Raw genomic sequence first — 14,837 nt, forward strand, 5'->3', positions numbered from 1 at the left:
GCTAAAAGGTGTTAATGTGTTAATGTCTGATTAAGAGGGTGCTTAGGACAATGGGTCCAGGTGCACAGATAACTAAAGTTAATCAGAAACTATTGTCAGAGACATACTGGAAATACATATATGACTACAGCCTATTTTTCTCCATGGACAAGCAGTATAAGTCAGCCCCACTTTTGGTGACATCATCTACGTCCCCAATTCGGATTTGCTCTCCCAGAGCTCAGGTGAGGCTTTGGGAGCCTCATCTGAGCATGTGCAAGTAGCCCTATATATACCTGTGCTGACCCTCACTAATCCAGTTTAGTTCATCCGCCCTCCCAACGGCCGGATCACAGCTCTCCACAAAAAAAATGAAAAACAGAAAGAAAGAAGAAGAAGACAAAGAAACCAGAAGAAAAGGGCAATGGAAGCAGAAAAAACCACTGCAAAACCGGGATTCAAGAAGTGCCCGACATGCAAGAGGAAAATGAGCTCCACAGACCCCCACGAGGTGTGTGTCCGATGCCTAGGAGAGGCTCACCTCATGGCCGCCTGCCCTCAGTGCCTCAAGATGTCCCCGAGAGCCCGCAAAAATCACCTGCACACGCTTCAGAACCCGGGGGAAGACAAGCAGAAGGAGAAAAAAATCCCCACCAGCAGCAGGGAAGACACCATCGGCACACCCGACGCTGGAAAAGCCCCCCGGGGAGCCCAATCGGCAGCTACAGCAAACCCTGCTTACCTGCTAACTAAAGAAACCCAGGAACAGCAGAGCAGGCTGCTTTTAAAACTCTCTGGCCTAATGAGACATTCCCCGTCGGCTGCTCCATGGCCCGGGTCGAATGCAGAGGCACAGACAGTGGCAAAAACGGCCAAGGGTCTCCTATCCCCTCCGCCAGCCACTTCACAAGCAGAGATGCAGGTCGGCTCCGATTCTGCTCCACGCCATGCTGTCTGCAGCATTAGGACTCCAGTGGCTTCCACTCGATCTCAGGATGATGTCAGCGTGCCAGGCTCCTCCCCCTTAAAGGCACAGCCACAGCAAAAGGCAAACCTGACTACAGATAGTGCTTTTGCAAGCATGGATCCATCCTCTGCCCACTCAAAGGGACAGAACAACCTGCCTCACAGGATCCAGCACATTCAGACCTGCAAGGAGGGAAGAAGAAGGAGATACAGAGCAAGTTCTTCCTCCTCCTCCTCCTCAGCTGCCTCACCAAAACGGCAAAGACACAGAAGATCAGCAGGGCAAGAGGCCAGGAGCAGGGGCAGCCCCCACCAGTCGGAGGGTTACCCACACACATCCGCCACTATCGCTGACCATGGTCTGCTTGAACTCTTCAACAGATTCATCGCACAACAACTCGCCGAGCAAAGGGCGCAGAGACAAAGCCCAGCGCTGAATGCAGAGCAGACACTGCAGCCACCGACTGATTGGAGCCATGGAACAGAGACAGCCGCGGCACACACTCCAGCTTCCGACAGCTATACATCCGACCGCAGTGGGCGCTACCAGCAAAGCTATGCTTCAACAAGGGGCAGCCCACATACATCAGCAACCCAGGAGACCCCAGACACAGAGCCTGCTTCGGGTACAACACAGTCTGACACTCCTGTGGAGGACCTAACCTACCCGAAGTTCCTCCAGAAGGTAGCGTCCACACTAGCACTCACTCCAATACAAGAGCCAGAAGCGACAGACGAAGCACCAGGACTGCTAAAATATCTGAAAGTGCAAAGAGCCATAGTGGCACTACCAGCTCACAAGATACTACTAGATCGCCGGGACGAGATCTGGAAGACCCCAATGTCAGGCACCGCTGTGTCCAAGAAACTAGACCAAAAATACCAGATCAGTGAGGCACCAGGCTTTGACAAACCACAGCTCCCTCACCAAACTATCATAGTAGAATCTGCACTCAAAAAGGCTAAGAGCAACCGCTCTCATGCCAACGATCCCCCGGGCAAGGAACATAGGACCCTGGATTCCACCGCAAAAAAGGTCTACCATGGCTCCATGTTAAATGCAAGAATTGATACTCACCTATTTCACCTTACCCTGTACAACGATACCCTCCATAGGAAAGTAGAGGAAACCCTAGATACACTACACCCGGAGGGAAAAGCCTGCATAACTCACATACTGCAGGATATGGAAGAATGCGGAAAACATATGATAAAAGCAACCTTTGACGCATTCGAAACCTCGACCCGCACAGCTGGAGTAGCCATAGCAGCCAGACGTCTGGCATGGCTACGAGCCTCGGGGCTCCGAGAGGACACCCATGAGCGTATCGCAGACGTGCCATGCTCAGGGGAGAACTTATTCGGAAACAAAGTGACAGAAGCAGTAGACAAAATGAAAGAGCATTGCACTACTCTCCAAACCCTCTCTTCAGATGGCCTTGTAAAAGCCGCAACAACAAGACGGCACAACATCAACCAGTACCGCCGACACAACACCAATGGAAGGCGGTATGACAACCAGACCAGGTGGCCGTCATACAGACAAAAGACACAACAACCCAGCGCCCCTTACCAGCAAAGGCAGCGCCAAAGGGAACGAAAGCAGCACAAGCCAGCCACTTCCATCGGTACGAAAGCGGGGCCCAGTTTTTGACTCATCAACAAAGCCCCCCACCCCAGTAGGAGGCCGCCTCTCTGCTTTCCACAAGACCTGGGAAAGGACAACCACAGACAAATGGGTGCTGCGAATCATAAAAAATGGATACCGCATCAGATTCCGCACCCACCCACCATCCAACCCACCAAAAAGAAACTGCAGGGAACCGCAGCCAGAACTCATCTCCAGAGAGATAAAAGCTCTCCTCCAAGCAAGAGCAATAGAGCCAGTACCCAGGTCACAGCAAAACCAGGGATTCTATTCCCGTTATTTTCTCATCCCCAAGAAGACAGGAGGATTCAGACCCATCTTAGACCTACGAGGACTGAACAAACACGTAGTCAGGGAAAAATTTCGGATGCACTCCCTAGGGACAATCCTTCCATTAATTCAAAAAGACGACTGGCTGGCCTCACTGGACCTTCAAGATGCATATTCCCACATCCCTATGCATCACTCCCAAAGAAAATTTCTACGATTCAGGACCCTAAACCAGCACTTCCAATACCGGGTCCTGCCCTTCGGACTCTCATCTGCACCGAAAGTCTTTACAAAATGCGTCGCCGTAGCAGCGGCCCACCTCCGCAAGAACGCCATATGCGTGTTCCCCTACCTGGACGACTGGCTACTGGTGGGTCCATCAGCCCAGGCAACAGCAACAGCAGTAAATACGACGATGTCACTCCTACAATCCCTGGGGTTCATCGTAAACATCAAAAAATCCATACTACAACCAACACAATCAATAGAGTTTATAGGGGCAAGAATTTGCACACCCCAGAACGCAGCCTTTCTGCCCTGCTCAAGGGGAACAGCAATACAAAAATTAACTCAGAAAATATCAGAGACATGTACAGTCACAGCCAGAACGATACTACGTCTCCTGGGATATCAAGCAGCCACCATACACGTAGTCCCGCTCGCCAAGCTCCACATGCGATCCCTGCAATGGTTCCTCAGAAAAAATTGGAACCAAAATACACAGCCTCTGTCCCTCAGAATCATAATGAACTAGAAAATCTGCAACAGCCTCGAGTGGTGGACACAGCAGCAGAATTTGTTCAAGGTCAGGCTCTTCCAGCAGCCATAACACCAACTGACACTCACCACAGATGCCTCAAAGCAGGGGTGGGGAGCCCACCTCCTCCACCTGAGAACCAAGGGCCCCTGGTCCCCATCCGAGGCCAAACAACACATCAGAACACCTGCTAGAACTCAGGGCAATTGGGAATGCCCTACAAGCCTTTGCCCCCTGGATCTCCAACAAGACCTTACTGATTCAGACAGACAACCAGGTGGCAATGTTCTATATCAACAAGCAGGGAGGCACGGCCTCACTCACCCTCTGCAGAGAGGCCCACAAAATTTGGACATTCGCTTTAGCAATCAACACTCTCATCCAGGCCACCTACCTCCCGGGCCAGAACAACGCCCTGGCAGACAGCCTCAGCAGAAAGCTGGACCCCCATGAATGGTCCCTCCACCCGGAAGTAACCCAGGACCTCTTCCACAAGTGGGGCCTCCCAACAAGAGACCTCTTTGCAACAGAGGACAACAAAAGTGCCCACAATTCTGTTCCAAAAGACCAGCACAATACAGCCAAACCAGGAACGCTTTTGCCATACATTGGGGAAAACACCTACTCTACGCCTTTCCCCCCATACCACTTATCCACAGAGCGCTCCAGAAGATCAGGCAGGAGGAAGCCCCAGTGATCTTCATCGCGCCCTACTGGCCGAGACAAGTGTGGTTCCCCTTCCTACATCGGCTATCGACACGGCCGCCGGTCAGCCTACCAGTGCTACCGGACCTGATCACCCAGGACCAGGGACAAACTTTGCACCCCAGTCTGAAAACTCTAGCACTTACAGCATGGATGTTGAAAGGCTAATCCTGGACCCTTTCCACATGTCAACAGGGGTGACTGAGGTACTACTAGCAGCCAGATGCCCGTCAACTAGAAAATCATACAGGCTCAAGTGGAAAATATTCCACATTTGGTGTGGTTCGAAAGGAGAAGACCCACTGAAACATAGAAACATAGAAACATAGAAATAGACGGCAGATAAGGGCCACGGCCCATCCAGTCTGCCCACCGCAATGACCCTTCCCCACCTAACTCAGTGAATAGATCCCACGTATCTATCCCATTTGGCCTTAAAATCAGGCTGCTGGCCTCAGTGACCTGAAGTGGAAGATTATTCCAGCGGTCAACCACTCTCTCAGTGAAAAAGAATTTCCTGGTGTCACTGTGCAGTTTCCCTCCCCTGATTTTCCACGGGTGCCCCCTGGTTGCCGTGGGACCCATGAGAAGGAAGATATCTTCTTCCACTTCGATGCGACCCGTGAGATACTTGAACGTCTCTATCATGTCTCCCCTCTCTCTGCGTTCCTCGAGTGAGTAGAGCTGTAACTTATCCAGCCTTTCCTCGTAAGGGAGATCCTTGAGCCCAGCGATCATCCGGGTTGCCATTCTCTGCACCGACTCTAGTCTCAGCACATCTTTTCGGTAATGCGGCCTCCAAAATTGCACACAGTACTCCAGGTGTGGTCTCACCATGGATCTATACAATGGCATAATGACTTCAGGCTTACGGCTGACGAAACTCCTGCGTATGCAACCTATGATTTGCCTTGCTTTGGAGGAAGCTTGCTCCACTTGATTGGCAGCCTTCATGTCCTCACTGACGATCACCCCTAGGTCACGCTCTGCATTAGTTCTTGTTAGGATCTCGCCATTTAGGGTGTAAGTCTTGCATGGATTATGGCTGCCCAGGTGCATGACTTTGCATTTTTTGGCATTGAAGCTGAGTTGCCAGGACCTAGACCAGCGCTCCAGTAGTAGTAGGTCGTGCATCATGTTGTCGGGCATTGAGTTTTTGTCTGTTGTACTCTTGGCCACTACATTGCTTAGTTTGGCGTCATCAGCGAATAATGTTATTTTACCTCGGAGACCTTCTGCCAAGTCTCTTATGTAGATGTTGAACAGGATCGGGCCCAGGACGGAGCCCTGTGGCACTCCACTGATCACCTCCGTCGTTTCGGAGGGGGTGCCATTCACCATTACCCTCTGAAGCCTACCCTCAAGCCAGTTCCCAATCCATTTTGTCAGCGTGTCGCCCAATCCTATAGAACTGATTTTGCTCAGCAACCTGCGGTGTGGTACGCTATCGAATGCTTTGCTGAAGTCCAGGTATACGATGTCCAGGGACTCCCCAACATCCAGCTTTCTCGTCACCCAGTCAAAGAAGCCGATCAGGTTGGATTGGCAGGATCTCCCCTTAGTAAATCCATGTTGACGGGGATCACGTAGATTCTCCTCGTTCATGATCGTATCCAATTGGCATTTGATTAGAGTTTCCATTAGTTTGCTCACTATTGATGTGAGACTCACCGGTCTGTAGTTTGCTGTTTCCATCTTGGAGCCTTTCTTATGAAGTGGAATGACGTTAGCCATTTTCCAGTCCAACGGGACGTCACCTGTACTAAGGGAGAGATTGAAGAGTGCGGATAGCGGTTCCGCCAAGACATCACACAACTCCCTGAGCACCCTGGGGTGTAGGTTGTCAGGCCCCATTGCCTTGTTAACCTTGAGATTTGACAGCTCGCAGTAGACACTGCTGGGCGTAAACTCAAAATTACTAAATGGATCAGCTGAGTCAACCCTTGTCTGCAGCTGAGGACCAAGTCCCGGCGCCTCGCGGGTGAAGACTGAGCAGAAGTATTCATTTAACAGTTGGGCTTTCTCCGAGTCCGTTTCTGCATAGTCTCCCCCTGGTTTCCTGAGGCGTACTATCCCACCTGAGTTCTTGTTCCTGTCACTGATATACCTGAAAAAGGATTTATCTCCTCTCTTTATGTTCCTTGCTAAAGACTCCTCCATGCGGAATTTGGCCTCCCTAACTGCTGTTTTGACTGTTTTTGACTTGGTCAGATAGATTTCCCTGGAGTCCTGTTTCCCTGATTGTTTGTAAGAGATGAATGCTTTTTTCTTCTCCTTGATGAGGTCCGAGATCTCCTTAGAGAACCATTGTGGCTTATTGTTCCTACTCCGTTTACTTACCGACTGCCAGGTCCCAACAGTACTCCAATACCTACTTAACCTATCCAAGACGGGCCTCAGAACGTCCTCCATAAGGGTCCACCTGAGCGCTATCTCAGTGTTCCACAACCGCATCGAGGACAGGACCCTAGCCACACACCCGCTAGTGTCCAGGTTCATGAAAGGGCTTACAAACCTGCACCCCCCGGTGCGCCGCCCGCCACCTGCGTGGGACCTGGGCATTATCCTCCATAGGTTAACAGCGCACCCCTTCGAGCCATTGGAGGAGGTGCCAATCAAATTCCTCACCTGGAAAGTAGCTTTTCTCATCGCCATCACATCAGAAAAGACGCATTAGCGAGCTACAGGCCCTGGTGACATACCCACCTTACACACAGATCCTTCATGATCACGCAGTGCTGAGAACTCACCCAAAGTTCCTACCAAAGGTAGTCTCACCTTTCCACATAAACCAAGCAATAGTACTTCCCTCCTTCTACCCGGGACCACATACCAACAGCACGGAACAACTCCTACACACTTTGGACTGCACCCGTGCACTCCGCCTATACATTCAACAAACACAATCCTGGCGGAAGGCAGTACAACTATTCGTCTCCTTTGATCCCAACAAACCGGGATCACCAGTGGGGAAGCGCACTATATCCAACTGGATCTCAAACTGCATTGCCTTCTGCTACGAGCAGGAGGGAGTGTCCCTTGAAGGAAAGGCCACAGCACACCAACTAAGAGCCATGGCTGCTACTTTGGCAAACCTCAGCAACACGCCACTCCAGGATATTTGCAGAGCAGCCACATGGTCTACCCCACACACCTTCACCAGACACTATTGTCTGGATTGCCCGCTGCAGACCTCCAATGACTTTGGCCTCAACATATTAAGATTGGGGACCAAAACAGACACAGCTAAGGACACCAATACCTGAACTAGCTGAACAGGACTATGAGCCTGAATCAGATAGAACAGACTGTTAACAGATTATATTCTACCATGTTGGCACAATTTGCACTGTTTGCACATGTTAGCACAGTTTGCACTGTTTTCACAGGTTAGCACAATTTGCATAAGTTATTTGTTAAAATCGCATCTGTTATTAAGATACATATTCTGCCATGTTGGTAAGAAAGAAAGTGTCGGTCCAGTTCTGAGGACCAAAATAAAGTTCCTATTGTTTACAACACATAACCTCTGACTGGCTTCAGTAATTGGGGTTTTATACCTGTCCCTCACCTGGCTCTTATGCAGCCTCACCCTACCGCAGCAAGGTAGCGGAGACGCAGAGGGGACCATCCCCTGATGGGGACCCCGTCCTCTTACACCCTCTGCCCCCCCCCCGCAGCTGGAGAGTCACCAAAAGTGGGGCTGACTTATACTGCTTATCCATGGAGAAAGCGAAGTTACTTACCTGTAACGGGAGTTCTCCGTGGACAGCAGGATAAGTCAGCCACACTGACCCTCCCTCCTCCCCTAAGAGGTGACACTGCAATAAGACTCAAGCTAGGAAAATCACTGGATTAGTGAGGGTCAGCACAGGTATATATAGGGCTACCTGCACATGCTCAGATGAGGCTCCCAAAGCCTCACCTGAGCTCTGGGAGAGCAAATCCGAATTGGGGACGTAGATGACGTCACCAAAAGTGTGGCTGACTTATCCTGCTGTCCACGGAGAACTCCCGTTACAGGTAAGTAACTTCGCTTTCTCCTGTCTACGAAGGAGGGGGAAGTTTAACTTCTATTGAAGCTCAATAGATTCTATATTTAGAATAAGCTTCCAAGCTATAAAAGCCTCCTCTCTGCAACACACTTCTATCTCTCTCTTTCTCTGTCTATCTCTCTGTCTATCCTTCTCTTTATCTATGGAACCCGAAACTTAGACCATCACCCCATCCCCCTTTCTCTCTCTCTGGCTCTCCCTAGAACTTCAGACTCTCTTTCTCTTTGCCTCTGAACTCTGTAAGGCAGGGAAACTGCTTTGCTCTCTACTTAATTGTAATGCTTATAAATATTGCTTTTCTGTAAGCCTATTTCTATAATATATTCTTTATGCAATCACCTCTGGCTGTGTTTCTTATTGGATTCTACTCCTGGTGAATCTTCTGTGAGGGAACTGAACCTGGGACCTGGCGTGTGTAAGGGCGCCTCTCACGTAATCCCACCAACCATACATTGTGGGGGCCACTAACAATCCTTACAGCATCTACCACCCTTTCTGTAAAAAAATATTTCCTTAGATTACTCCTGAGCCTATCACCTCTTTATTTATTTATTTATTTGGATTTCTTTCCCATTCTCCCGGGAGCTCAGAACGGGTTACAACTGACATTCACACAGTTAAATACAGGACAAAATTTACAGGCATTTGTAGAAAGACAGGTGAGAAGAGGGGGAAACAAGGGGAGTGTGGGAAGGGAGGTGGAGGGTTGAGAGAGAGGGTGCAGGAGATTAAGGAAGGGGAGCAAGGGAGGGGCTGTCCTATGTCCTCTCATTCCAGAGCTTCCTTTCAAATGATAGGAGGCTTTCGCCAGAAGTCGTATGAGGAGAGACTGGAAGCCCTGAGTATGTATACCCTAGAGGAAAGGAGGGACAGGGGAGATATGATTCAGACATTCAAATACTTGAAGGGTATTAACGTAGAACAAAATCTTTTCCAGAGAAAGGAAAATGGTAAAACCAGAGGACATAATTTGAGGTTGAGGGGTGGTAGATTCAAAGGCAATGTTAGGAAATTCTACTTTACGGAGAGGGTAGTGGATGCCTGGAATGCACTCCCGAGAGAGGTGGTGGAGAGGAAAACTGTGTCTGAGTTCAAAGAAGCGTGGAATGAACACAGAGGATCTAGAATCAGAAAATAATATTAAATATTGAACTAAGGCTAGTACTAAGCAGACTTGCACGGTCTGCGTCTATATATGGCCATTTGGGGGAGGATGGGCTGGAGAGGGCTTCAAAGGCTGGGAGGATATAGATGGGCTGGAGTAGGTTTTGATGGAGATTTCGGCAGTTGGAACCCAAGCACAATACTGGGTAGAGCTTTGGATACTTGCCCAGAAATAACTAAGAAGAAAAAATTTTTAAAAAATTTAATTGAATTAGATTGGGCAGACTGGATGGACCATTCGGGTCTTTATCTGCTGTCATCTACTATGTTACTATGTCATACGTATTTACATTACATAAGTATTTAAACATCTCTCAATCACAATCAAAGTGTTAGCAAAAAATCACAAAAAATGCTATCAGCCAGAGATGGGCTGGCCTGGAGAGATAACAATTAATACAAAAGTGGAGAAAAAGCCTCAAATATCAAATATATGGACAGCAGTCCAAAAGAACTTTAAGCTGCCACACTGTTTGTCATTGGCATAAAAAACTCCACCCAATTACATATTGTATCTCAAAACAGGCAACCACCCACCACTGTGCACAGATGGAAAAGAAAAATATAACTTAGCTGAAGAGGAAGAATGGTTGCGCTGTCTACCAGCATTGAAGTTGTTCAAAAAGAACACAAGCCTTGCTGCTTGAATTCACCACACATTCTTCACTTGCCTCCAACAAGAGCCTTGTTTCACCGTTAACCGGTTGCCTCAGGCGCACAATTGGCAAAGATAGCACTGCTATTTAAATGGAAGTGAAGCGGGAGGCTTCTGGGGAGGTGTTGCAACACAGGAATCAATTACAGGGTGACTATCATCACATCACCAGGTTGGCAAAATTGTTCAGAACATCATATGAAACTGAGTCAAAGAAAAACAGAAAATAAAACCCAGCTCTTTAGAAAACAGCTCTAGAAAAAAGCACCCCATTTGATGTGCTGATTTAATGGGATGGTGTATGACCTGCTGTGCACTTGTGATCTGGCATATATAGGTCACACTTGTGTGTTTGAGCACCAAGAACATAAGAATTGCCTCTGCTGGGTCAGAGCAGTGGTCCATCGTGCCCAGCAGTCCACTCACGCGGTGGCCCCCAGGTCAAAGGCCAGCACCCTAACCGAGACCAGCCCTACTTGCGTACGTTCTAGTTCCGCAGGAACTTGTCTAACTTTGTCTTGATTCACTGGAAGGTGTTTTCCCCTATGACAGCCTCCGGAAGAGTGTTCCAATTTTCCACCACTCTCTGGGTGAAAAAGAACTTCCTTACGTTTGTACGGAATCTATCCCCTTTTAACTTTAGAGAGTGCCCTCTCATTCTCCCTACCTTGGAGAGGGTGAACAGCCTGTCTTTATCTACTAAGTATATTCCCTTCATTATCTTGAAGGTTTCAATCATGTCCCCTCTCAGTCTCCTATTTTCAAGGGAGAAGAGGCCCAGTTTCTCTAATCTCTCACTGTATGACAACTCCTCCAGCTCCTTAACCATTTTAGTCGCTCTTCTCTGGAGCCTTTTGAGTAGTACTGTGCTCTTCTTCAAGTAAGGCGACCAGTGCTGGACGCAGTATTCCAGGTGAGGGCATATCATGGCCTGGTACAGCGGCATGATAACCTTATCCGATCTGTTCGTCATCCCCTTCTTAATCATTCCAAGCTTTCTGTTTGCCCTTTTCATCACTGCTGCGCATTGCGCGGACGGCTTCATCAACTTGTCGACCAGTACTCCCAAGTCTCTTTCCTGAGGTGTCTCTCCGAGTACTGCACCAGATATCCTGTATTCGTGTACAAGATTTTTGTTACCAACATGTATCACCTTACACTTGTCCAGGTTAAACTTCATTTGCAATGTCGCAGCCCATTTCTCGAGTGTGTTTATGTCCTGTTGCAGGTCTTTGCAATCCTCCTGCGTCTTTACTACTCTGAAAAACTTTGTATCATCTGCAAATTTAATCACCTTGTTCCAATTTCCAGATCGTTTATAAATATGTTGAAGAGCACAGGCCCAAGTAGCGAACCCTGCGGCACTCCACTGGTGACGCTTTTTCAGTCTGAGTATTTGATCCACGTGTGTATTTCACCCTCAATCCCATGGCTCGCAATTTTTTGAAGTAGTCGTTTATGCGGGACCTTGTCAAACGCCTTCTGAAAATTCAGATATACAATGTCGACCGGGTCACCTTTGTCTATCTGCCTGTTAACTCCCTCGAAAAAGTGCATCAAGTTTGTCAAGCAAGATCTTCCTTTGCTGAAGCCCTATTGGCTGGTTCTTATCAGATTGTGTTCATCACGGTGGTCAACGATGCAATCCTTTATCAGCGCCTCTACCATCTTTCCCGGTACCGAGGTCAGACTCACCGGCCTGTGGTTTCCCAGATCTCCCCTCGAACCTTTCTTGAAGATCGGCGTAACATTCACCACTTTCCAGTCTTCCGGAATCCTGCCCGATTTGATCGACAGATTGGCTATTAGTTGAAGCAATTCAGCTATAACCCCTTTCAGTTCCTTGATTACCCTTGGATGAATGCCATCAGGTCCCGGGGATTTATCGCTCTTGAGCTTATCAATCTGCCTGCATACCTCTTCTAGACTGACCATCAACCCAGTCAATTTCCTGTCTTCGTTTCCTAGGTATAGCCTGTCAGCCTCCAGTATGTTGCATATATCCTCTTCTGTAAATACAGATGCAAAAAACGTGTTCAGTTTGTCGGCTATGACTTTGTCCTCCTTTAGCACTCCCTTTATTCCATGGTCATCCAACGGCTCCACCGCTTCCTTCGCAGGTCGTTTCCCCTTAATATATCAAAAGAACGGCTTGAAGGTTTTTGCCTCCTTGGCAATTTTTTCCTTGTAGTCCCTTTTGGCCCCTCTCACCGCCTTATGGCACCTGCATTGATGTTGCTTGTGCTTTTTCCAGTTTTCATCCGTTTTTGACCTTTTCCATACTTTAAAAGAAATCTTCTTGTCTCTTACACCTATCCTTTTCTTAATCTTCTTCCCCACCATGAATCTCATCCCTTCGTAATTCCCTTTTCGAAAGTTCAGCGCTGTGGCCGTCGTTCTGGATCATTGTTTCACCCCCGTGTCCAGATCATATTATGATCACTGGTTCCCAGCGTCCGTTCCAACATTCTACACAAGAAAGAAACTGATGTGCGGACTAGGCATTGTGTGACAGAGAAGCACACTTTTGATGATTTTCGCTGCAGTGTGCTGCAGCACATTCCCACCACAGATAGGAGAGGGGATGTTACGCGCACCCTCTTTCAGCAAGAATAATGATGGATCTATTTTTGAACACTTTGTGGCCCTTGGGGCTAAATCAGTGCATCGAATGGTGTGCTTTTTTCTAGAGCTGGTTTTCTAAAGAACTGGTTTTTATTTTTATTTTCTGTTTTTCTTTGACTCCATTTAATATGATGTTCTGAACAATTTTGGCAACCTGGTGATGTAATGATAGTCACTCTGTGATTAGTTCCTGTGTTGTAACGCCTCCCTGGAAGCCTTCCGCTTCACTGCCTTTTAAGTAGCAGTGCTGTTTTTGCTATTTGTGTGCCATGGAGAAAAGCTAGCTGTTAATAAATCTCTGAGGCAGCCAGTTAACGGTGAAACAAGGCTCTTGTTGGAGGCAAGTGAAGAATGTGTGGTGAATTCAAGTTGGAAGGCTTGTGTTCTTTTTAAACAACTCCAATGCTGGTGGACAGCGTGACCATTCTTCCTCTTCAGCTAAGTTATATTTTTCTTTTTCATCTGTGCACGGTGATGGGTGGTTGCCTGTTTTGAGATATGATATGTAATTGGGTGGAGTTTTTTTATGTCAATGACAAGCAGTGTGGCAGCTTGAAGTTCTTTTGGACTGCTTTGATATTTGATATTTGAGGCTTTTTCTCCACTTTTGTATTAATTGTTATCTCTCCAGGCTAGCCCACCTCTGGCTGATAGCATTTTTTGTGATTTAAACATCTCTATCATATCTCCCCTCTTCCACCTGTTTCTACAATGGCCAATCCATGTCACAAGCACCCGGTAGAAACCCACAAAACAGCAAATTTTCACGCTATTGATGCCAGTGGCTTCTCCTATATCTGTCTCAATAGTAGACTATGTTTCCTCCAGGAACTTGTGCAAACCTTCCATCCATCCTTCCATCTTCAGAGTTCTCTATTGTCCTTCCTTCCTTTCTTCCTCAAATTCGTGCCCCAATATAAGCATCCAAAGACCCCTCACCTTGTCAAACATGAAGATCTTGTTGATCTTGCCCTTGTAGTTCTTGATGATATTGGTGATACACCAGCTGGTAGATTGTATGATTCCACACTGGTCTCCTGCACTTGCATTTTCCTGTAACTGCAGGTTAAGGAATAAAATGGTGACTGGTCGTATCTCTGACAGATACTCCAGTGGCTGACCATCATCAATCTGTGGGAAATATATAAGTTAGTTCAAAAGTGAATATAAGACTCTTTGATCAATGCATTGATAAATTATGTTCTTACTCATCATGAATAATAAATATAAATAACTAAATAAACATATATAGCCAAGCCCAAGGATGATAGAGTCCTACTTCATGGTGAAACAGACTTTATTTTATATGAGAAAACCAATATTTCAGTAATAGGTTTTGAAAACAGCACTAGTGAGTATTCACCTGCTGGGAAATTGCATCAAACTTGGGGAAAGGAAGAGCTGTAATTAAATAAGTAGTTTCATTGTCTTTTTAAATTAAGAACATAAGAATAGCCTTACTGAGTCAGACCAATGGTCCATCAAGCCCAGTAGCCCATTCTCAGGGTGGCCAATCCAGGTCACCAGTACCTGGCCAAAACCCAAGGAGTAGCAATATAGCACAGTTACTGTAACAGGTGTTATCCAGGGACAGCAGGCAGATATTCTTAACTGATGGGTGACGGCACCGACGGAGCCCTGATATGGACAATTTTAGAGTGATTACACTCTAAGAACTTAGAAAGTTCCAGTAGGCCACTGCGCATGCGTGAGTGCCTTCCCGCCCTACGGAGGCGCGCGGTCCCCAGTTAAAATAAGCCAGCTAAGAAGCCAACCCGGGGAGGTGGGAGGGACGTAAGAATATCTGCCTGCTGTCCCTGGATAACACCTGTTATGGTAAGTAACTGTGCTTTATCCCAGGACAAGCAGGCAGCATATTCTTAACTGATGGGTGAAGGCAGCATATTCTTAACTGATGGGTGACCTCCGAGCTAACAAAGAGGGATGGAGGGACGGTTGGCCATTAGGAAAACAAATTTTGTAAAACAGATTGGCCGAAGTGTCCGTCCTGTC

The 14,837-nt window shown here is 47.6% G+C and overlaps 1 protein-coding gene across 1 annotated transcript in view; it reads right to left on the minus strand.

Moving 5' to 3' along the window:
• The window catches only part of ADCY10 (adenylate cyclase 10), an 803,671-nt gene that overhangs the window by 632,503 nt on the left and 156,331 nt on the right, over nt 1-14,837 (minus strand). The window contains exon 8 of the mRNA XM_033944139.1: nt 13,764-13,955. Within this exon, the coding sequence (XP_033800030.1) occupies nt 13,764-13,955 (192 nt within the window). The remainder of the gene's footprint in view (nt 1-13,763; nt 13,956-14,837) is intronic.

This window comes from Geotrypetes seraphini, chromosome 5, assembly GCF_902459505.1.
Source record: "Geotrypetes seraphini chromosome 5, aGeoSer1.1, whole genome shotgun sequence".
NCBI classification, from domain to species: domain Eukaryota; kingdom Metazoa; phylum Chordata; class Amphibia; order Gymnophiona; family Dermophiidae; genus Geotrypetes; species Geotrypetes seraphini.